The sequence below is a fragment of the Saccopteryx leptura genome, chromosome 6 (genome assembly GCF_036850995.1).
Source record: "Saccopteryx leptura isolate mSacLep1 chromosome 6, mSacLep1_pri_phased_curated, whole genome shotgun sequence".
Taxonomy (NCBI): Eukaryota; Metazoa; Chordata; class Mammalia; order Chiroptera; family Emballonuridae; genus Saccopteryx; species Saccopteryx leptura.
This window is the reverse complement of record NC_089508.1, coordinates 163,880,879-163,903,895: the sequence shown is the minus strand read 5'-3', so window position 1 is coordinate 163,903,895 and position 23,017 is coordinate 163,880,879. Positions and strand designations below refer to the sequence as shown.

The 23,017-nt window shown below is 45.6% G+C and overlaps 2 protein-coding genes across 3 annotated transcripts in view; both read left to right on the top strand.

Annotated features, from left to right (window-relative positions):
• The first annotated feature begins 48 nt into the window (after positions 1-48).
• HDAC3 (histone deacetylase 3) lies at positions 49-19,548 on the top strand. Its single transcript, XM_066342990.1, has 15 exons — positions 49-158; positions 243-325; positions 1,646-1,788; positions 9,437-9,518; positions 9,649-9,705; positions 9,826-9,881; positions 10,274-10,407; positions 11,086-11,166; positions 11,850-11,923; positions 12,079-12,143; positions 14,119-14,208; positions 14,334-14,392; positions 14,637-14,716; positions 15,430-15,587; positions 18,908-19,548. The coding sequence occupies exons 1-15, from the start codon at positions 104-106 to the stop codon at positions 18,975-18,977; spliced, it is 1,287 nt and encodes a 428-aa protein (XP_066199087.1). The 5' UTR covers positions 49-103; the 3' UTR covers positions 18,978-19,548.
• A 2,124-nt stretch (positions 19,549-21,672) lies between these two features.
• DIAPH1 (diaphanous related formin 1) overlaps positions 21,673-23,017 on the top strand; it is a 98,541-nt gene continuing 97,196 nt past the window's right edge. The window contains exon 1 of one of the 2 annotated variants that reach the window (XM_066344673.1): positions 21,673-21,933. In XM_066344673.1, the coding sequence (XP_066200770.1) occupies positions 21,817-21,933 (117 nt within the window). In that variant the 5' untranslated portion in view covers positions 21,673-21,816. The remainder of the gene's footprint in view (positions 21,934-23,017) is intronic. The other variant, XM_066344672.1, reaches the window with a different exon arrangement.

The following is a 23,017-nucleotide window of genomic DNA, read 5'->3' as shown; positions in this document are numbered from 1 at the left end:
GTTCCGCAGAGGCGGGCTGCGTGCATACGCAACACGTATGACGGGAGGTGGGGCGGGCAGGCGGGCGAGCGGCTGAGGCGTGGGGCCTGGTCCCGCGGGCACCATGGCCAAGACCGTGGCATATTTCTACGACCCCGACGTGGGCAACTTCCACTACGGTGAGGGGCTTCGGGATGCAGAGATTTCGAGGCTGGGGTTACAACTCCAAGGATGGGAACTGACGAACTCTCTTCTACCCGCAGGGGCTGGACATCCTATGAAGCCCCATCGCTTGGCCCTGACCCATAGTCTGGTCCTGCACTACGGTCTCTATAAGAAGATGATCGTGAGTTCCGCTGGCTCTACTAGGGAACGGGGGTAGGAGGGAGCTGCGGCCCTAGAGCTAGGTAGGCCGCACTGAATGCACCAAGTGAGACCCACCCCAAGAGTGGGAGTAGGGGGGAGGATGTATAGAGGGGGAACCAGGAGCAACACTCCTCGCCCCCGCCCCGCCCCCATATGCAGAGTGTTGGTGGGTGCATCCATCAACTTTATAGGAATTACTCTTTCACCTTAGGTCAGCCACCCTTTGACCTCAGGTGAACTAACACTTGTCCTAGAGTTAGGGTGGAGTGCAGTTGGTTTGAAGACAGAAGGTGTTTTTCTCCCTAGCATCTTAGGATGTGGGCAATGCTGTGGCCTCAGGGAAAGAGGAGGGGGCTAGATTACTGTATCTGGATGTTTACCCTCAGTTCCCACCCCTTCTCCTCTGCAACACCTCTCCACCAACAAGGAGCTGGAGCTCCAGGGAGAACCATAGCCCTATGTGTAAATGCGTATGTTTGTATGGAGGACAGCAGGAGATACCTGGGTATTCTGTTTACAACCTAGAAAACCCCTTCCCGGGTAATCACTACCCAACCCTTAATGTTCCAGATACACACATGCTGACTGTCCCCAGCTTGGAATTTGTAGCTATGATATGCAGTTATAACAGTTAAGCTCAGCCCTGATGCTTTGTTGCAGGGTGGGATTAGTAAACAGTATGAATGAGTGTCCACTGCTTGTGCTGAGGCACAGACAAGCGAACTGGTCATAGAAAAGATGGAGGTGATCTTCGTGCACGAATCTATGAATTCCTTAGAATCTTTTGCTGTTATGTACCTGTGTACATTTTCTGGAGAACGAAAAGCTTTTTGGTCTTGTTCAATTTCTAAAAAAATGTGTGAACCCCTCAAAAGATAAATCTCAGGCTTAGCACCTGGGTACTTTAGGTTTTAGTTAGAAGATTGTCATACATTTCATATTATTTGATTCCAAAATTAAGAATTTAGAAGACAGAAAGGGCAGAATCAGAGCCCACGGAAGGAGATGTGTTTGGAGAAAATCAGGAGTAGGAGATCCAGGAAACAGGGCAGGTGGATCAGGGCTCACAGTTGAGAAGGCAAGAAAGGCTGGGCTGGAGGTGAGATGTAAAAGGCAAGCCCAGTGGTCTTTAGGAGGCCTGATCATTGTTGAACTTTGCCTCATAGCATAACAAGGATTGGGGGTAAGGGGACTGCTGGGTGTGGTTTTGGGTAGTCCCTGGGCTGGTTCAGTGTGGGCGGTCTCAGCCCTATGATTGGGACTGACCTTGCCTGGATTCCCCTTGTGTTTCCATCCTGAGGTCTTCAAGCCATACCAGGCTTCCCAGCATGACATGTGCCGCTTCCACTCTGAGGACTACATTGACTTCCTGCAGAGAGTCAGTCCCACCAATATGCAAGGCTTCACCAAGAGTCTTAATGCCTTCAACGTGGGCGATGACTGGTGAGAGGACTAGGACTTTTGATACCAGGCATTTCAAGGAGAACGCTTGAGTGAGGTCTTGCAGGCAGTAAGTGAGAAGATTATGAATCAATGAGTCATCATTTACTCACTGGTTTATTCAACAAATACATTTATTGGTTATTTGCTCTAGGCCAGGCCCTGTGCCAAATGCTGGGAATGCAGTGATCAACAACAGTAAAATTATTATAGTTGTGCTAAGTTCTATGAAGGAGAGGTACATGACAGTGTATGAGAGTGTATATGAAGAAGAATTACCTGGCTATGGGGGTCTGGTCAGTGGAGACTTTCTAGAGGAAGTAATGAAGATTGAGCTGAGATTTGAAGAAAGACGAGAAGGTAATTAGTTAACAGATGGTTGGGAGGAGAGAGGGTAAGGGGAGGAAGGTCATGGGCAGTAGGGATAACATGTGTTAGGGTCTCTGGTAGAATAGAGTTTGACTCATTTGAGGAACAGAAAAATGGTTGAGTGCAGAATATGAAGAGAAGAGTGATCTGAATTGGGGCTGAAGTGATAGGGCCTTTACAAAGTAGACAACCTTACGATGAATTGGATTTTTTACCCCTGGAGTAGAGGGAAGTCTTTAAATGTTTTAAAAAGCAAGAGAGTGGATAGATATGATCAGCTTTACATGATTGGGCTTGTACCATACCAAGGAAACAGTTCAACCCCGTGGGGAAGGGAGTAGATAAGAAAGATAAGCCGTGATCCCTGCTTACATTTCAGTGTACATCCATGAAAATATAGTGACCATAACAGGTACCATTTACTCATTTTTAGGCTTTTTATTTTTTAGTAGGGAAAATTTTAAACATCTCTGAAAGAATAGTACAGCAAACCTTGCCTGCTTATATCCATCATGCAGCTGCAACAAGTATAAGTAAATGGCCAATCTTCATTTGTATCCCCTTTTTCTCCCCCAAGTTGAGAGGAGGGGAGATAGACAGACTCCTGCATGAGGATTCACCTGGCAAGCTCTGTCTGGGGCCATACTCGCAATTGAGCTATTTTTAGCACCTGAGGCAGAGGCTCCAGGAGCCATTCACAGTGCCAGGGGGCTCATGTGCCCAAACCAGTTGAGGCATGGCTGTGGGATGAGCAGAGGGGGGTAGGAGGGAGAAAGGGGTGTGGAGGGGAAGAGAGTGGGGAGTGGAGGGGGATGATTGCTTCTCCTGTGTGCCCTGACCAGGAATTGAACCTAGGACATCCACACGCTGGGCCAATACTCTACCACTGAGCCAACCTGCCAGGACCCATCTGTATCCGTTCTTGTCAAATTATTTTAAAATAAGTCCCAGATGTCATATTCTTTTACCTGTGAATACTTTATGTATCTCCAAATGATGCTTTTTAAAAATGCAAAATACCATTATCATACCTAAAAAAATTAGCAGTGGCCTGACCTGTGGTGGCACAGTGGATAAAGTGTCCACCTGGAAATGCTGAGGTCACCGGTTCAAAACCCTGGGCTTGCCTGGTCAAGGCACATATGGGAGTTGATGCTTCCAGCTCCTCCCTCCTTCTCTCTCTCTGTCTCTCTCTCCCTCTCTGTCTCTCTCTCTCCTCTCTAAAAATGAATAAATAAATAAAAATTAAAAAAAAATTAGCAGTAATTCCTTAATATCATCAAATGTACAATCAGTATTCAAAATTCTCCAGGTGTCTTACCATTTTTCTTTATTGCAGTTGATTTATTTAAATTAGGATCTAGGCCTGACCTGTGGTGGCGCAGTGGATAAAGTGTCGACCTGGAAATGCTGAGGTCGCCGGTTCAAAACCGTGGGCTTGCCTGGTCAAGGCACATATGGGAGTTGATACTTCCTGCTCCTCTCTCTCTCTCTCTCTCTCTCTCTCCTCTAAAATGAATAAATAAATAAAAATTAAATTAGGATCTAGCCTGACCTGTAGTGGCGCAGTGGATAAAGCGTTGACCTGGAACGCTGAGGTCGGTGGTTCGAAACCCTGGGCTTGCCCAGTCAAGGCACATATGGGAGTTGATGCTTCCTGCTCCTCCCCCTCCTCTCTCTCCCCTTTCTCTAAAATGAATAAATAAAATTTAAAAAATAAATAAATAAATAAATTAGGATCTAAATAAGGTTCACATATTGCATTTGGTTGATATGTCCCTTGACTTTTCATTTGTAACATATTTTTCCCTTGAATTTAATTCTTTTTTATTTTTCTTTTTGACAGAGACATAGGGAGAGTCAGAGAGAGGGATAGATAGGGACAGACAGGAAGGGAGAGAGATGAGAAGCATCAATTCTTTGTTGGGGCACTTTAGTTGTTCATTGATTGCTTTCTCTTATGTGCCTTGACCATGGGGCTACCAAGTAACCCCTTGCTCAAACCAGAGACCTTGGGCTCAAGCTGGTGAGCTTTGCTCAAACCAGATGAACCTGCTCTCAAGCTGGTGGCCTCAGCGTTTCGAACCTGGGTCTTCTGCGTCCCAGTCTGACACTCTTATCTACTGTGCCACCGCCTGGTCAGGCTGAGAAGCATCAATTTTTCGTTGTGGCACCTTAGTTGTTCATTGATTGCTTTCTCATATGTGCCTTGACTGGGGGCTACAGCAGAGCAAGTGACCCCTTACTCAAGCCAGTGACCTTGGGTTCAGGCTGGTGAACCTTGCTCAAACCAGATGAGCCCGTGCTCAAGCTGGCAACCTCGGGGTTCCGAACCTGGGTCCTGTGCGTCCCAGTCCAATGGTCTATCCACTGCGCCACCGCTTGGTCTCTTTCCCTTGAATTTAATTCTTGAGGAGACCAGGCTATTGGTCCTGTAGAGTTTCCTATAACAGCTATCATCTTTTGAATGCTTAGTTTGCTCTACTGAGGATTGCTGCTATACCCAGACATTTCTCACACTAACCCTGAGATGTAATAGTCCTCTTCCTGGTGTTAGGTGTACTGAAGTTTGAGATTTAGGTAACTTAGCTTGAGTTGCATAACTAGTCAGTGGCGGTGTCAGAATTCAGATCTAGGGCCCAGGCATTTATTTACTTCTGCATGCGCCGGACCGGGATCCTTCCGGCATGCCCACCAGAGGGCAATGCTCTGCCTGCCCATTTGGGCTGTAGCTCTGTTGCAATCAGAGCCATTCTAGTGCTTGAGGTAGAGGCCATGAGCCATCCTCAGTGCCTGGGCCAGCTTTGATCCAATGGAGCCTTGGCTACAGGAGGGGAAGAGGGAGCTAGAGAGAAAGGAGAGGGGGAAGGGTGGAGAAGCAGATGGGCGCTTCTCCTGTGTTACCTGGCCGGAAATCGAACCCGGGACTTCCACATGTTGGGCAGATGCTCTACTGCTGAGCCAACTGGCCAGGGCCTCAGGGCCCAGGTTTTTAAATATTATGCTAATCTGTTTCCCTAAAATATCCTACGAATAGAAGTAGCCTGTGTTGGAGAAACAGATGCCAACTCCTCAGGCTGGTGTTGAGCACCTTCCCATTCTTATCCCTATGCCTCCTGGAATGCCTTCTGTTCCCCCTTTATCCTCTCCAAGGCCTTATCAGCCTTCACACCACCAGAAAGTTTCACACCACAAAGCTTTTCTTGACCACGCCAGCCGCAGAGGTCTTTCCTGCACAAACTGCACTGTCTTTCTGGTGTTTGGGTTTTTTTGCACTGTCATTTGATGTTTAGTCACATGCTGCCTTGGGAGGTTTCTTGTTTTTTTGTTATTGCTGCTGCTATTTCTGAGTTCACTTTATAGGTCAGTGAATGCAGAATCAGCCCCAGGCCACAGCTGGGGCCCTGTGCAGCCTATGCTCTTAGGGAGTACTACCTCTGGGCTCTGCGCTGCTTCAGTCATAGTATCAAAATTAAGCTACAGGTTGTACTTATTTGTGTTTCTGATGAGAATCAGGGACTTTCTTTTTAATCAATTTCTGACTATTTTCTTTTTTTTTTTTTTCTTTTCTTTAATTTTTTTATTTTATTTTATTTTATTTTATTTTTATTTTTCTGAAGCTGGAAACAGGGAGAGACAGTCAGACAGACTCCCGCATGCGCCTGACCGGGATCCACCCGGCACGCCCACCAGGGGCGACGCTTTGCCCACCAGGGGGCGATGCTCTGCCCCTCCGGGGCGTCGCTCTGCCACGACCTGAGCCACTCTAGCGCCTGGGGCAGAGGCCAAGGAGCCATCCCCAGCGCCCGGGCCATCCTTGCTCCAATGGAGGCTTGGCTGCGGAAGGGGAAGAGAGAGACAGAGAGGAAGGAGGGGGGGGTGGAGAAGCAGATGGGCGCTTCTCCTGTGTGCCCTGGCCGGAAATTGAACCCGGGACTTCTGCACACCAGGCCGATGCTCTACCGCTGAGCCAACCGGCCAGGGCCTATTTCTGACTATTTTCAAAGTAATCTAATATAAAAATCCAAATTATACTAAAAGGCTTTTAGTGGGGGAAAAAAGAAAGCAGTCCCAGGACTGTCCCTTGCATTCATAGACCCCCGCGCCCCTGTGGCAGCCACTTTCAGCTCCTTTAGCTATTTCTCCTGATATTTGTGGATTTCAAAATAATAATACTAATTTACTACTGTTACTAATAATCTGTAATACTTAGGTAATGCCTACTGTTTGTCAGGCACATTTTTTTTTACAGGAAAGGAGAGAGATGAGAAGCACCAGCAGTTGTGGCACCGGAGTTTTTCATTGATTGCTTCTCATTTGTGCCTTGGGTGGGGGTGGCTCCAGCCAAGCCAGTAACCAGTTGCTCAAGCTAGTGAGCCCACACTCAAGCCTGTGATCTCAGGTTTCAAACCTGGGTCCTCAGTGTCCCAAGCCAATAATCTGTCCACTGCACCACCGCCTACCTAGGCTATATAACAGTTTTTTAAAAATAAATATTCTATATTGGCTTAAAGGCTTTAATTTCTACACTATAAATATAAGGCAGATTGGGGGCTCTCTCTCTCTGATCTTGCCATGAGCATTGCAGAGGACTCCCGATCCCATCCTCTTTAAAAATAAATAAATAAATAAAAATAAATAAACTATGTTTATATTATTTAGAATTTTGAAAAATTCATTTACCATTGAGCCAAATAGTATGATTTAATCTTATTTAACTTTTTTTTTCTGGAGCTGATAATTGCATTGTTTATTCATTTGCTTACTTGTCTAGTTGTCATTCATGAATCCTTCCAAACTTTGAGAAACTATGAACCCTACTGTTTTCTTTTTCACATAGTTAGATGTGTCAGCTGCACTATTTTCTTGGAGACCTAAAATGAGAGATTTTTTGAAAAGCATTTTCTTTTTTAAATTTTATTTTATTTATTCATTTTTAGAGAGGAGAGAGAGACAGAGAGGGAGAGAGAGGAGAGAGAGACAGAGAGAGAGAAGGGGGGAGGAGCTGGAAGCATCAACTCCCATATGTGCCTTGACCAGGCAAGCCCAGGGTTTCGAACCGGCGACCTCAGCATTTCCAGGTCGACGCTTTATCCACTGTGCCACCACAGGTCAGGCCAAAAAGCATTTCCTTTTTAAAAAAAATTTTTTTTTCCAAGCTCTGTTCAAGTAGGGGGTAAAATCATGAAACTAGAATAACACATGCCACAGACACCCATTCACAATTTCAAGAAATCCGAGATAAATTCATACATTCATATATACATGCATACATGAAAATCATAGGCAAAGAAAATTTCAGTGTAGCCAAAGAAGAATGCATTTCCTCAAATCAGTGACAGGTGATATTTCAACAGTTTTAGACATAGGGACAGTAGTGATTATTTTTTAACATAAGTGAACTAAAAATGCTCAAGTTAAAGACAAAGATTGCCAGAATAGATGAAAAATAATTTAGTTATAAACTACTTAGAAGAGATATCTATAACAAGAATATAGAAAAATTAAAGTTTGGAAAATGAAAATATATTATAAAAAGACTAGGTAAAAGAGAGCTGTGTGGCTGCACATCTCATTTGTCAACATAGACTCTCATAAATGGTGAGGAGCACGTTGACCAGCCATGTGAGAAGGGTTTAAATGTTGAAACTTCTTTCTTAATTCTGTGTCCTCTCCTTTCTTGGAGTAGTTCTTCCATGTTTAATAATTAGCTGGGCTTTTCTCAAAATACATTTCCCACTAAATGCCTATTTCACAGCTATAAAAATTCTTTCATTCTTGAACTATGAAGGCAAAAGTATCTAATTTTACAATTTAAAAAATGCATCTTTGTCATTCTCATGTATCTCTACCAAATAATAGCTACTACTACTAAAAAGAACAATATATAGTATATATCTACAGATTCAGATATAGTTAAATACGTCCCAGTGACCATTATCAGTTGCCGTACTTTATTTCATTTGTCCTCGTTTTGACAAATGTAGAACATAAGGAACTTTTCATATGCCATCTCATCTTTTTCTCTACATTAGACAAACAAATCATTTTTACTACAAATATTTCGAAGACACTAATCCTAGATTTTGGGCACATATTACCAAGACTAAATATTAATACAAACAGAGCTGAAGGAATCAGATTGGATTGCATAAGCTGTAGTGTTTGGAAGTTGGGTCATTTGATTTTTTTAGATACTATGCTTATTTTTCCTGGAATGTTCAAAAACATAAAGCTGGATCTGTACACAATCATTAAGTTTGAAAAGTTAAAGCATTTTCTTTTCTGAAGGTCAGGTTTATGAAGGTAAAATTTGCATACAGTAAAATTTGCCCTTTTTAGGTAGTTCTGAGAGTTTGACAGAAAGTTCAATTATCCCACAAAGGTTCCTCATTTCCTTTTGGAGTTAGTCACTTCTCTCCACCTTAGCTCTAGGCAACTACTGATCTGAGGTCTGTCCCGATATTTTGCCTTTTCCAGAATGTCATTTAGATGGAACCATGTAGTCTGTCACCTTTTGTGTCTGGCTTCAAGCCTCTCTTTTTGATAAAGAATGAAGATGTTAATGATAGCTAACATTTATTAAAGGCTTGCTAGGTTCCACACACTGTGTTAAAGCCTTTCTGTGGGTTATCTCATCATTACTATTTTTTTTGTATACTATAGCAATACAACTTTCTTTAAAATGTATAATTATAAAGAATATTATTTTTAAAAAATTTAAATGTATTCATTGATTTGAGAGAGAGAGAGCAGCATTCGTTTGTTGTCCCACTTGGTTGTGCACTCCTTGGCTGCTTCCCGAATGTGCCCTGCCTGGGGCTCTAACCCATAACTTGGTGTTTTAGGACAACACTCTTAACCAACTGAGAGAACTGACTAGGGCTATAAAGAATATCATTGAATATTATATTAAAATTTGATATACATAGAAGAATCTTTTAACTTCTTTTAACTCATGTTCTCTTTGAACTTACTTCCTTTTTGTGTGTATGTTCAAGTACATACCTACCGAGAAGCTGCCTTCTTCTTTCTCCAGCTAGGGGTACAAACATCGTGCCAGACTTAAATGCTTCTTTACTTCCCATCAGTGCCTCGCACAGGGCTTGGTACACAGTTTGGTCAAAAACATTTGTTGAGTAAATTTGCAGATAACTTGGGTGTGTAGAGGGGGAGAGCAGGTTATTAAAGAATGGAGAGTTTAGGGGTCTGGGTGGGGGGAAAGGTGTAGGAACGCCCAGACAAAAGAAAAAGGACTTCAACTTGCTCCTCTTCCCTGCAGCCCAGTGTTTCCCGGGCTCTTTGAGTTCTGTTCCCGTTATACAGGCGCATCTTTGCAAGGAGCAACCCAGCTGAACAACAAGGTGAGCACCGCCCCGGCTCCTCTTCCCCCGTTATGTGGGTCACTGGACACAAGGCCTGGACCCTGACCATGAGCTCCCAGCTTTGGGGGTAGGCAGGAGAAGGTCTATGAGTTGGCTGTTTGTTTTTCAGATCTGTGATATTGCCATTAACTGGGCTGGTGGTCTGCACCATGCCAAGAAGTTTGAGGTGAGTGAGGAGGTGGTGGGGGAGACAATGTCTACCCTAGGGTTGATGTTCTGGTTACAGTAGGGGGAAGCTGGGTGGAGGAATTGTTTCTTTATTTATAAGATCACTGTTTTGTCTTAGGCCTCTGGCTTCTGCTATGTCAATGACATTGTGATTGGAATCCTAGAGCTGCTCAAGTAAGTAGCCTGGGAGGAGATGGAGGGATGTATGAGAATCCTAGCTGAGGAGATCTCAGACTGCCCTGGCCCCTGACCTCCACCCTCATACTAGCTTCTCCCCAGTTCTTCATGCTTTGCTCAGGCTGCCTCTTCCTGTGCTCTGCTGCAGATCCCTGTTGCCTGCTCACATTTCAGCCTTCTCTGCACATCCCTCTCCTGTCCCTGCCTCCAGGCTGGAACCCCAGGGTTGCTGTTAGAGAACTGGTGTATTAGGTTTCAGGTGACTTGGGTGGAATTAGGTGGAAGCAGACTCTTCAAAATATCAGACTATGTGTTTGGGAGGAATGGGTGGGGGGATTTCTTTCTGGGGTTCACCTCTCCCTCAGATCCTGGCTTTTCCCTCATCCTAGGTATCATCCTCGGGTGCTCTACATTGATATTGACATCCACCATGGTGATGGAGTTCAGGAAGCTTTCTACCTCACTGACCGGGTCATGACAGTGTCCTTCCACAAATATGGAAACTACTTCTTCCCCGGCACAGGTATGGAAATAGGAATGTCCATCCCTTTTATACCCTTCAGCTTTTAATCTTTTTTTTTTTTGTTTGTTTATTTATTTGTGTCCCTCCTCCGCTCTACTTTAAATATTTTATTTATTGATTTTACAGAGCGAGGAGATGGGGAGTGTGGGGCAGCTGTGTTAAGTTTGCTTGCTGGTGTATCAGCTGCAAGCACATTGCTTGATTGTACCCTTCAGCTTTTTACCATGACTGCCTCCTCCTCAGCCTTCAGATCTCAGCTTAGATGCCCCTGCTCAGAGAAGCCTCTCCTAACCACCCAGTTAACACAGTCACCTCCTTCTGCATTACTCTCATATTACTTGGCTTGTTTCTTGCCGAGTACTCATGGCTATTTGTATTTATTGTGGTATTTTTTTTTGTTTATTGTTTCCCTCCTTGTTATGCTCATCCCCCAAAATACAAGTTTAGTGGAATTTCCTTAATTTCATTAGTTCTCTTTATTGTCATATCCCCTGTGCCTAGTACACAGCTTGGCTCATAGTAGGCCCTCAAAAAGTATTTGTTGCATGGTTCTGGGTTGTGTGTGTTGCAGGTACATAGATGAGTGAGAGGCCCTCAGTGTTGGTTGGGGTTGAAGAAGCTGTGTTGTGGATGCCTCCCATGCATGGCTGCCACACCCCACCTTCCACTTTCCTGTAGGTGACATGTACGAAGTTGGAGCAGAGAGTGGCCGCTACTACTGTCTCAATGTGCCCCTGCGGGATGGCATTGATGATCAGAGTAAGTACTGAAGTCTTCTGCCTGCTCACTCGGCTCCATTTTTTCTCTCTTCAAATTGACCTTTTCTGCCTAGTATTATCTACTCTTAGGCCAGGTGTCCTTAGAATGAATGGTCTGGCCCTAGCCCGTTGGCTCATTGGTAGAACATTGGCCCGGTGTGTGGATGCCCCAGGTTCAATCCTAGTCAGGGCATATAAGAGAAGCAACCATCTGCTTCTTTCCCTCTCTCTCTCCTCCTTCTCTCTCCCCTTCTTGCAGCCAGTGACTCAATTGGTTGTAGCATCAGCCCCAGGCACTGAGGATAGCTTGGTTGATTTGAGCATCAGCCCCAGATGGGGGTTGCCGGGTGGATCCCGGTTGGGACACATGTGGGAGTCTGTCTCTCTATCTCCACTCAGTTAAAAAATGTAATGAATGGCCTTCAGAGGGACCATGAGTCCCCCCCCACTCCCAAATTGTATGGAACACATATGTGTATATGCCTTTTTCTGGGAAAAGGGTCATTAGCTCCATCACTCACTCCAAAGGATCCAGGACCCCCTCCAGAAGTTCAGGACTAATGGTTTAGTTTCTTGGGTTGCCCCTTTCCTGGGCTCTGTGCTCTCTCAACCCTTTTTTTCCTTTTGTTCCCTGTCTCCCCATCCCCTTGGGGTGCCAGGTGCCCATCTTTGGCCCTCTCCCAGGTTACAAGCACCTTTTCCAGCCGGTTATCAACCAGGTGGTGGACTTCTATCAACCTACATGCATTGTCCTCCAGGTAATACAGTGCCTAGTCGGAAGGCTCTGCCGAGCAGGGAAGAGGACAGTCTTTATGTTGGGGGGAGGAATGGAAGGGAAGGGAAAAAGTGAAGGACATCTGGGACATTCTTATCAGGTATCTCACTGCAGCTGCCTGGGCTTTTGCTTTTGCAGTGTGGAGCTGACTCTTTGGGCTGTGATCGATTGGGCTGCTTCAATCTCAGCATTCGAGGACATGGGTGAGACGTGCCCTCCTTCCACTCCCCCAGGTTTTCAAGTGACCTTAGACCTCGATACAGGGAGAGGGGGTAGTTGGAGAATGGGCCTCACCTCTTCTTGGGAATCAAAAATAGCTACAAATTGTACTTGAACCAGAAAGGTCTCCTTGAACAGGGTTCCCCAGTTGGTCATTCATTCCCAGTAGATTTTTATTATGCACCTATTATATTTCAGGCATTGTACAAGGAGATGGGGACAGAGTCCACGGGAAACTCCCATGGACTTTACAGCTTAGTGTAGGAAACAGACAAAAGTAAGATAGGAGATAGATAGGAGATAGACAACACCAATTGTTGTCTAGATAGGAGATATGATGCCCATGAGTAAGCAAACTAGGTAGACTTATAAATCCTATGAAAGGAAAAGATAGGAAGCTAAGATACAGGATCACAGTGGGAAACCTATATTAGATAGCCTGATTTAGAAAGGATTTTCTGAGGGGTTGGAATTTGGGCTGAGACCTAGAGGCTGAAAAGAGTGAACCACAAGCAGAGCAGAGAGAAGTCTGTCCCAAGTGGTGGGCAAGGCCCACGCAGAGGCTCTGAGGCAGGGAAGAGCTGGTGTGTAGAGGAGATGACAAAACCAGTGAGGCAGGGACACAGGGAGCAAGCCGGCGGTGAGAGGTGAGGTCTGAGAAGTTGGCAGTGGCTAGGCTGAGCAGAGCCTTTAGACCCCGGTAAAGAATTAGATTTATTTCAGATATGAAGGGAAAGTGTTGAAAGATACTAAGCAGGAAAGTGCCATGATCCAACTCATGTTTTGTTCTGTTGTTTTTTTTACAGAGACAGGGACAGATAGGGATACAGACAGGAAGGGAGAGAGATGAGAAGCATCAGTTCTTTGTTGCAGCTCCTTAGTTTCCTTAGTTGTTCACTGATTGCTTTCTCATATGTGCCTTGATGGGGGGTGGGGGCTACAGCAGAGTGAGTGTCTCCTTGCTCAAGCCAGCGACCATGGGGTCATGTCTATGATCCCATGCTCAAGCCAGATGAACCCATGCTCAAGCTGGTGACCTTGGGGTTTTGAACCTGGGTCCTCCATGTCCCAGTCCAATACGCTATCCACTGTGCCATCACCTGGTCAGGCCATCTCATGTTTTAAAGTGACTGCTCTGCCTACTGATTGGAGAAAAGTTTGGATTGGGGAGACAGGAGTGGAACTGGGAAGACCATTTAGGAAGCTATTGGTGTTGTCTAGATAGGAGATATGATGCCCAGGCTAAGGTGGAGGAGGTGGCAATGGAGACGAGTAGATAATTGGAGTTATATTTTGGTGTTAGAACTGATAGCACTTGCTGGTGCATGGGTGAGAATAGTTGATTAACAGGTAGGATTCCAGAGTAAGTATAGAGCAGGACAGAGGTGTGAATATACCTTATTTTAAAACTTTTGAGGCCCTGGCTAGTTTGCTCAGTGGATAGAACATCAGCCCGGTGTATGAATGTCCCAGGTTTGATTCCTGTTCAGGTTACACAAAAGAAGCAACCATCTGCTTCTCTTCCCCTCCCTCTCTCCCTACTTTACCTCTTCCTCTCCTACAATCAGTGGCTCAATTAGTTCTAGTGTCCTCCCCCGGCACTTAGGATAGCTCATTGATTCAAATGTCAGCCTCAGGTGCTAAAAATAGCTTGGTTGATTCAAGCCCCAGATAGGGGTTGCCAGTGGATCCCGGTTGGGGTGCATGTGAGGAGTCTGTCTTACTGTCTCCCCTCCTCTCACTTAAAAAACCCCCACAAAAAACACGTTTGAGACAACAGAAACATAATAAAGTTCATATATTGCATATCTCCAGGATATAACTCAATGCATTTCTCTGTGTAGATCAAGATACAGAACCTTTTTAGTTTCCTTGTGCTCTTTTCCAGGTAGTACCGCAAGATGTATACTTTGGCTTTTGATCACTACCTTTACCCATTCTGTTGATTTCTTTTAATAGGGAATGCGTCGAATATGTCAAGAGCTTCAATATCCCTCTACTGGTGCTAGGTGGTGGTGGCTATACTGTCCGAAATGTTGCCCGCTGCTGGTAAGCATGCTCCCTGATTTTCCTGCTTCCCCTGTCCAGTGTGAGCTAGGGGCTACCTGAGTGATGGCCAGATGGGCCCTCCAGTCCACTAGCTCAGCCTGCTCCACTCTGCTGGTTGGTTTCAGGACGTATGAGACATCGCTGCTGGTAGAAGAGGCCATTAGTGAGGAGCTTCCCTATAGTGGTAAGGACCACTCCATGATACCCCAACACCAGGAAGGCCATGTTCATAAGACTCCACGAAGGCCTGGTTTGAAGGCACGTGGGAAATTGACATTCTCAGAGCTCTGCAGACTAAATTTAGTGAAAAACTTAGGCAACTATAATGTAGAGAGGGATTTGGGATGGGGAGGAAAGAAATTGGGAAGTCTTCGGATCTACCTGTTTAAGCCATACCTTCTTGTTCTAATCTTCTTGTCTCTTCTAAGAATACTTCGAGTACTTTGCCCCAGACTTCACGCTCCATCCAGATGTCAGCACCCGCATCGAGAATCAGAACTCACGCCAGGTCAGTAGTTTTTTTTTTTTTTTTGTATTTTTCTGAAGCTGGAAACGGGGAGAGACAGTCAGACAGACTCCCACATGCGCCCGACCGGGATCCACCCGGCACGCCCACCAGGGGGCGACGCTCTGCCCACCAGGGGGTGATGCTCTGCCCCTCCGGGGCGTCGCTCTGTTGCGACCAGAGCCACTCTAGTGCCTGGGGCAGAGGCCAAGGAGCCATCCCCAGCGCCCGGGCCATCTTTGCTCCAATGGAGCCTCGGCTGTGGGAGGGGAAGAGAGAGACAGAGAGGAAGGAGAGGGGGAGGGGTGGAGAAGCAGATGGGCTCTTCTCCTGTGTGCCCTGGCCGGGAATCGAACCCGGGACTTCTGCACACCAGGCTGACGCTCTACCACTGAGCCAACCGGCCAGGGCTAGGTCAGTAGTTTGGAGAAGCTGAGCACGAGGGTACAGGAGCCCAGGAGAAGTCCAGGATATGGGAAATTGGAGAAACCAGAGAAGAAAGTTCTCAGCCATCACTGTCTCTGTCACCCTCTAGGAGGGAGCCCAGGTTAAAGTAGAGACAATTGGGGGTGGGAGGAGGGATACTTACCAGTTGGGGGACTCAAACTGGTTTCAAAATGGGATTAAAACTAGGATGGTAGGAATGAAAGGCAGCTAGGAGTGTGGATGCCCTGAATCACTGGGAACTGCTCACTGTATTTCTCATCCTCAACCAGTATCTGGACCAGATCCGCCAGACAATCTTTGAAAACCTGAAGATGCTGAACCACGCTCCTAGTGTCCAGATTCACGATGTGCCTGCAGATCTCCTGACTTACGACAGGACTGATGAGGCTGATGCAGAGGAGAGGGGTCCTGAGGAGAACTACAGCAGGTCTGGGGCGGGGACTGGAGAGCGGGGATCCTAGCAGGCACGTCAGGGAGGGGAAGAGGGGGGACAGTAACCTGAGGTATTAGCTCAATTGTCCCTGGCTTACCTCCTTTAGTATGCCTACTTTTTGTTCTGCTGCTATTTCACACTCTTTTTTGCCCTGTTTTTGATGGCGTAAGTATTATATATTTATTGTAAAAACAACACCAAAATATGTTCCTTGGATTTGCACAATTCCAGACCCATTCCACCAAGTAACCACTGTTAGTTTGATTTGTATCTCATCAGATAGATTTTTCTGTAGATTACAAGTATAGGGGTCCTTGGGTTACAACACAGTTCAGTTCCTACAACAGTGATATAACTCGAATTTGGGTGTAGGTTGAAACACACCCTACCCTAAGTCACTTACCTATCCTAACACACTTGTAAAATTATAATCTAGAATATAAAAACACAAGTAAGCCACAGAAAAAGTCCAACTCACTCACTCACATCATGCATTACTATGTATTCTGCAGTGCAACCATACTAGTTCATCCACTAAGTATGATGCTAATGGCATAAGCTGAAACACATCATATTTTAAATATGTATTTCCGATGGCTTTAGGCGACCCCTGTGTTTTGGTTGTTCGACCCCCGCCAGGGTTGCAACCCACAGGTTGAGAACTGCTGTTTTAAGCTTTTATGGGAGTGAGCATCGTAAACTCGAAACATTATGTCGAGACTCATAAACCAAGGGCCCCCTGTGTACTGTTCAGCATGCACAGAGAAGCACAAGTGCACATGCACCATTCTCAAGAGTCTGTGCAGTCTGCAGTTTTGTTTTGTTCTTAAATAAAAGTTGGATCATTTTATACAGGTTGCTCTGCAACTTAACACTCTTACAACCAGCTCTTTCTTTTTTTTTTTTTTTTTAATAAAGCAGAGTGTGTCTTCCCATGTCAGTAGATATAGGCCTGCTTTATTGTTTTACCAGCTGTATAATATTCCATTGTGTGGACATAGCCTCATTTAACTAAGTACCCATTGATGGACATTTACATATTTTTCATTTTTTCATTACAAAGATGGTGGCAATGAATGTAATGTAATCTGTGCATGCTTGTTTGAGTAGATTCTGTTCCTAGAATTGTTGCTGCTAGGTCAAAGGCTTTGTATGCTCAATTTTTAAATATTTACTGCTAAATTGCCTTCCAAAAAGTCTGTAACGGTTTATATTCTTGCCAGCATCTTACTTCCAGGTTCTGAGCTGGACAAGTCACTGCCCATATACTGCTCTCTAAAGCCCTTTGCTTTCTTTCCTCTGTTATTTCTTTTAGGTATGATAATTATATTGTTATTTTTTAAAAAGCCTTTATCATTCTGAGACAGATACTAAAATATTTACAGATACAATGAATTAAGGAAAAAAAGATAAGGATAAAATTTTCTTAAATCTCAAAGTAGGCTTTTCTGAAAAAGGAAGGGGAAAAACAATAGAATCCAGAAGTACAGAAACAGATGCTCTTAATGGAGAACAGATTTCCTTACATGACTGAAGGATAAGCAGAGTTGGACACTTGCAGGACAGCTGGTCCTGCTCCCACGCAGTGTTCGAGCTCTGAGCTGGCTCTGCTGCCGAGTCTGATGGGCTGCTCAGTCCCTTCCAGAATCTGCTTCTCTTAGAGTTCAACTTTCAGATCCATCCTCTGGACTTAGGCTTTACTGCTTAGACCCTTAGGCTATTCCAACCCTCTTCCTCCATGAATACTCTATTCCCACTCCTGGTTGAGGAAGGATCTGACTCTCTGTTCTCAGGAATTCCTTTTTGACCCATCATCTCCTCAACTTCTCTGGGTCTCTGAGGCTTAAATTCTGGAAAATGAATTTCTTAGTTTTCAAAAAGGGTTAAAACCTGTGTTTAAGTTCTTTCCTTTGGCAAAGCATGGCCTTTTCATCTTTAGTTCCAGTCTGCTATCTGGGCCCAGTCTCTGCATGGTGTCGTCCTCTCTTCTCAACAGCCAGCAGAATCCTCAAGCCTAAGCCCTACCTCACTGTCAGACTGCCCACTGAGTTCCTGGTTTTGGATGCCTATATCTCCAGCTTGTGTATTATTTGCAGAATACTAGTGGTAATAAGAGTTACCACTTTTGTGGGTTTGGTAAGCACCAAACTCAATATAAAAGGTGTTATAGCAATACGTACATCTCATCATGTATGTATGTATCAGCAATACATGCATATCAACAACCCTAAGAGGTGGCTGTTACCCTGAAATTACCAGAGGAGGATTTTAAGGCTCAGAGAGGTTAAATAACTTTTTGAAGGTTCTACAGCTAGTTTAATATCAGGGCTGACATTTAAACCTGCATCTTGACTCCACACCTTGAACCCTGTGTACTTAAAAGTAACTGAGACATTGCTTACCAGACAGATAGGACTTCTCCTGACTTAGTACCCTGGCTTCTCTTGGATGACTTTCTTCCTTCTTAGTTATCAGCTGTGAGCAAGATAATTCAGTTACTCAGATTCTCCTAGAGAATAGTTTTCAAAAAGAAATAAATCAGTAGCAAAAACTTACTAGATGGGCCTTGTGTTGCTTTCACATTTCTTCTCTCACTGCAGGTTTACAATAGCATGCCGCTCCTCTGCTTAAAAATCCAAATTTCTGACCATGACTTTAAAAGGCCCTGCATGCTGGCCTGTAGCTACATCCCTGGTCTTACTTTTAATTCCTCTCCTTCGTTCACACTGCTCCCAGCCATCCTGCTGTCCTTGCTCTTACTGGAAGACATCAGTCTTTCCACCTTATAACTTTGGTACTTGTTTTTTGTTTGTTTTTGTAGCTCTGCATGGTCTTCCTGAGATCTTTGGCTGGCCTGTTCCTTCTCAGACATCAGGTCTTACTTTCTTAGAACAACCTTCCCTAATAATCCTGTCTGAAATTTTATCCTTTTCCTTCATCACTCAGTCACATTTTCCTTTATTTCATTTTATCCATAGCACTCTCCATCATCTGATATTACCATATTTATTTATTTACTTTGTTAGTTGTCAGTCTCATTTATTAGGTAAGTTTTTGAGTATTGTCAGAAATTTTGTCTGGCCTAGTTTCTACGGTGTTGCTAAGGCTCGTGACAGTGTCTTGCACAGAGTAGTCTCAATAAATGTTTACTGACTACAAGAATGGAGGAATGACTAGTGATCAGTCTACCAACTGAAGGGGAGGAGTGGTTCCCTGACAAGGGTCCTGGGAAGTGGTTCCAGAGAGGGTGCCTATTTGGGAAAAATTTGGAATTTAGAGAGTGGGACCCTCACCTCTCTCTCCTTGCATTGCAGGCCAGAGGCACCCAATGAGTTCTATGATGGAGACCATGATAACGACAAGGAAAGCGATGTGGAGATTTAAGAGGAGCTGGGCTTGCTGTGCCCCAAGGAATTCCTTTTAGCTCTTGAATGGGTGGGAGGGAAAGGTGTGGGTCTCCCAGCTCTGGACTGGTCACCTTCACTCATTTTACTAATGCTGGGGGTACTGGAGACCAAACCTAATTCTCAAACCAACTATCCCCTTTCTTCTCCCTCCCAAGGCCCGACGATAGTACCTTTTTGGGGCTGGATAGGGACAAGGATAGCTATCTCTAGAACATCTTGGGCAGTGGGTCCTAGATGTCAGTCCTAGCCCCTGTGGTTCCCTTATTCCTTCCCTTCCAACCCAGAGACTTTTCAGGATGAAGGAGTAATCAGGACTGAGGTTGCCTCTGACTTCTCCTCTCCTGGGTTCTCCTACTGAAAGCCTTGCTTCCAGCGCAGTGAAGAGTGAGGGGTTTTAGGGGGCTCTGGCTCCCTAACACCTTAAGCCCAGATGATGGGAAGTACGGTTTTGAGTTGGGGGAGGATGTGAAAATGTCCTGTTCTGACTTTTGACTTTATGTCCATTTACCACTGTTTTTATCCAATAAACCAAGTTGGTATTTTTTGTATCTTTTGCCTTCCTAGGAATACTTTTAATTCTTGCTAGCTTCCTATGTGTGAAGGGAAAGGAATGGGGGGTGATGATGTATAACATAGAAATCATAGTTGACATTCACTTAGCACTTATGTTAGGTCTTGTGTATGTATTCTACATGGATTATCTTGCTCATATATAGGGAGATAAAAGAGTTAGACCAACTTAGGTAGATTATTAGCTTAAGAGAGAGAGTAGAATTGCCTTACCAGGCAGTGGCACAGTGGATAGAGCGTCGGACTGGGATGCGGAAGGACCCAGGTTCGAGACCCCGAGGTCGCCAGCTTGAGTGTGGGCTCATCTGGTTTGAGCAAAAGCTCACCAGCTTGGACCCAGGGTTGCTGGCTCAAGCAAGGGGTTATTCGGTCTGTTGAAGGCCCGCGGTCAAGGCACATATGAGAAAGCAATCGATGAACAACTGAAGTGTCTCAACGAAGGACTGATGATTGATGTTTCTCATCTCTTTCCGTTCCTGTCTGTCTGTCCCTATCTATCCCTCTCTCTGACTCTCTCCCTCTGTAAAAAAAAAAAAAATTAAAAAAAAAAAAAAGAGAGAGTAGAAGATGACTTCAGATTTTTGAACCTGGGTGTTTGGAATGGTGATGCTGGTTGGTGAAGATGCACTGAAAGAAAACATGTCAAGTGTTTACTCAGCACAGTGCCTGACAAATTAGTTTCTCATTCACTGTCTGTGTGAAGAACGATGCTAGTAGTCACAAAGATAGGCCCTTCCCAGAGGGGTTTACAATTATGTAAGGAGTGAGATAAATGCTGTATAGATGTAGACAGTGGTACAAGAAAGAGTAATACATAGATGGGTCACTTCTATGCTTTGGTCCTTTTATGTTTTTCAATAGTTTAGAAAGTAAGTAGCTTTTGAACTGTTTTAGATGAATTGAGTTTGAAGTGAGGGCTGTACAACTCTGCAACTTTTCATCAGGTGATGAGAAAGTGGAACATGAAATGAAGGCCAGATTTGGAGCCAGCCATCTTGGCAGAACCCCTGTAATCTTGTCAGGCCCTAGACTGAACAGTGGGGGCTACAGAGTTAGTGAGCCACTGAATCTGCCCTCCAGGAACCTAACATTTGAAATCTTTTGCTAACTGTGGACAGGATAATGTAGTCCATACTTTCAGGACCCACTGGGTGCCACATACTTTTCACTCAAGGAACAGTTGTAGCTGGGAGAACGAATGAAATTACTGAGAGAAATCAGGTTAGTAGAGCAAAGAACACTCTTTTGGAGAACACCTGTTTTTTTCACTCAGGTTTGGTTTATGTCCGTAGGGAATCCTGGTTAATCATACGGCTTCATGGCAGACTAACCTGGGTTTAAATTTTTATCAATTATATGTTCTTGGACAAGTCACTTCAACTCTCAAAGTCCAAATTTCCTGTCTGTAAAGTAGTGAGACTATTGGAATGGCATGGTGAAGATTCAGAGAGAAAATACACGTAGAATGTTATATAGGGCCTGGCATAGAGCAAGTGCATTCATTGTAAATGGTGACTTATTACTGTTCAGGCACACATTGACAATAGAAGCACAACTAGAAAGTAGCGCAGACCTGGCATTCAAAACTAGGTAATCTAACTCCAGAGTTTGTCAAGTCCCATCTAACACTCGCCCTAAGCTCTGTTCTTGGTACATAGCTTTTAATAATGGATAGCTGTCACTTTTTTTCTTTTTCATGTGCTATATGGATATTGCACACATGGAAACTATAACCCTGGAAAACCTGTCACTACATGCGATTTTTGGTTCAGATAATATCCTGATCTGGCGTATGAGAGGGTCGGACTTTACAGCCACGTGGGTATTGCGTGGGAGTAGAGAGGCTTGCGCTGCTCCCACCGCCAGGGGACGCTGCTCCGGGTTGCAGCCTGAGAGGTTGCACCGCCCACTCGTCACTCCCCCCGCCCCCCGACGTAGGTCCGAATGGTTAGGCCCGCCGGGCAGGTAGAGCGCTTCCGCGGCTTCCCTCCACCCCCCTCCCTTCATCCATTGGTAGGGGCTGCGGATTCGGGCGGAAGTGGGGCGGGCGGGCGGGAGCGAGGCGTCACCGTTGTATATTCATGAGGCGCGCGCAGCTCGGCATGCTAATAAGGCGGGGCGCGGCGGCGGGCTGAGGAGCTGCTGGGCGGCGGCGGCGGCGGCGGCAGCAGCAGCGGCTGCGGGCTAGGATCAGCCGGGCGGGAGTGGTGTTAGGCGCGGGGTCACCAGCCAGCTTGAACCTGGACATGGAGCCACCCGGCGGGGGCCTGGGACCCGGCCGCGGGACCCGGGACAAGAAGAAGGGCCGGAGCCCGGACGAACTGCCTGCGGCGGGCGGCGACGGCGGCAAATCCAAGAAATTTGTGAGTGTCCTTCCCACCTGGTTCTCTCAGCCGGGCCCGGTAACCGCCCTCTGGACCCCGGGGATCCCCGCAGTCGGCCCTGGGGATGCACGCCTGTCTCTAGGGAGCCGCCCCCGCGCTTCCCTTCCTCGTTCTGCTGGCTCCAGGGCTCCGCAGCCCGCCATCCTGCCCCTCCAGGACCTCGGGGAGCCCCGGAGTCTCACCCGGCTCTTGCCCCGGCAACCTGGGAGCCTCCTTCACCCGACGGCCCGCACGCTCTGCCCTTCGCCCCCATACCCGGCGGGTCTCATCCCCATCTCTTTCCTCTCAGCCCCACTTCCTTTCTTCTTCCTCTATTACCCGAACACGCCTTCTCTATCTTAGTCGTCTGTGCTTTCCTGAGTCCCTTTTCTCCTGTTACCCTTTCCCCCTTTTTTGTTATTTTATTTGGTTCTCTCAAAGGTCACTTCCTTCCCCCAAGATTGATCGCTTTCACCTGCTAACTTTCCTCTCGCCCAGCCCTCTCTGGGCCCTCAGCCCGGTGTCACCTAATAATCCGTCCTCTCAGGAATGTTACCTGACTTGGGCCCTACCTTCCCTTGGACGTTTGTCCTTGCGATTGCGGGAATGGGTTCCTGCCCAGATCCTATGGTCATTGGCCATAACGTTAATCTTCTTCCCAGTATTTCTCTATTCCGAGAACCTGTTACTTTACCCTGTTGCTTGTCACTTTTCAGGGGCTTAGAACTTCTCATGGTTATGCCTTTCTTGACCTAGGATGGTGATAAACCTCCCCCACGGGGAGGAAGTTAGACTGCAAGTCCAAGAAGTTTGTGAGCAATTGAATTGAATTCTTTATATTTCCTGTGATAACCGGCTTCTCAACTCTTCTGCCATCTCCTGTGCCCCAGGGCGACTGGCATCTACCTGTTGGAGAGTATAGCTTTGTACAGGTGCCCATTACTTCCAATCAGAATCTGAAGAAATACTGATATTCATGTAACCCTATCGTATTTCATTACCCTTACTCACACTAAATCTTTTGTTTTCTCCTCTCTCCAGGGAGCTATTTGTTTGCTTTTTACTGAAAAAGCTTTGAAAGTGA

Excerpts from the sequence above, each read along its gene's own strand:
- HDAC3 (XM_066342990.1), top strand. The coding sequence starts at position 104 with ATGGCCAAGACCGTGGCATATTTCTACGACCCCGACGTGGGCAACTTC. Across the intron at positions 11,924-12,078 it reads CTACATGCATTGTCCTCCAG|TGTGGAGCTGACTCTTTGGG; the intron begins GTAATACAGTGC and ends TTGCTTTTGCAG. Across the intron at positions 14,717-15,429 it reads AGAATCAGAACTCACGCCAG|TATCTGGACCAGATCCGCCA; the intron begins GTCAGTAGTTTT and ends ATCCTCAACCAG.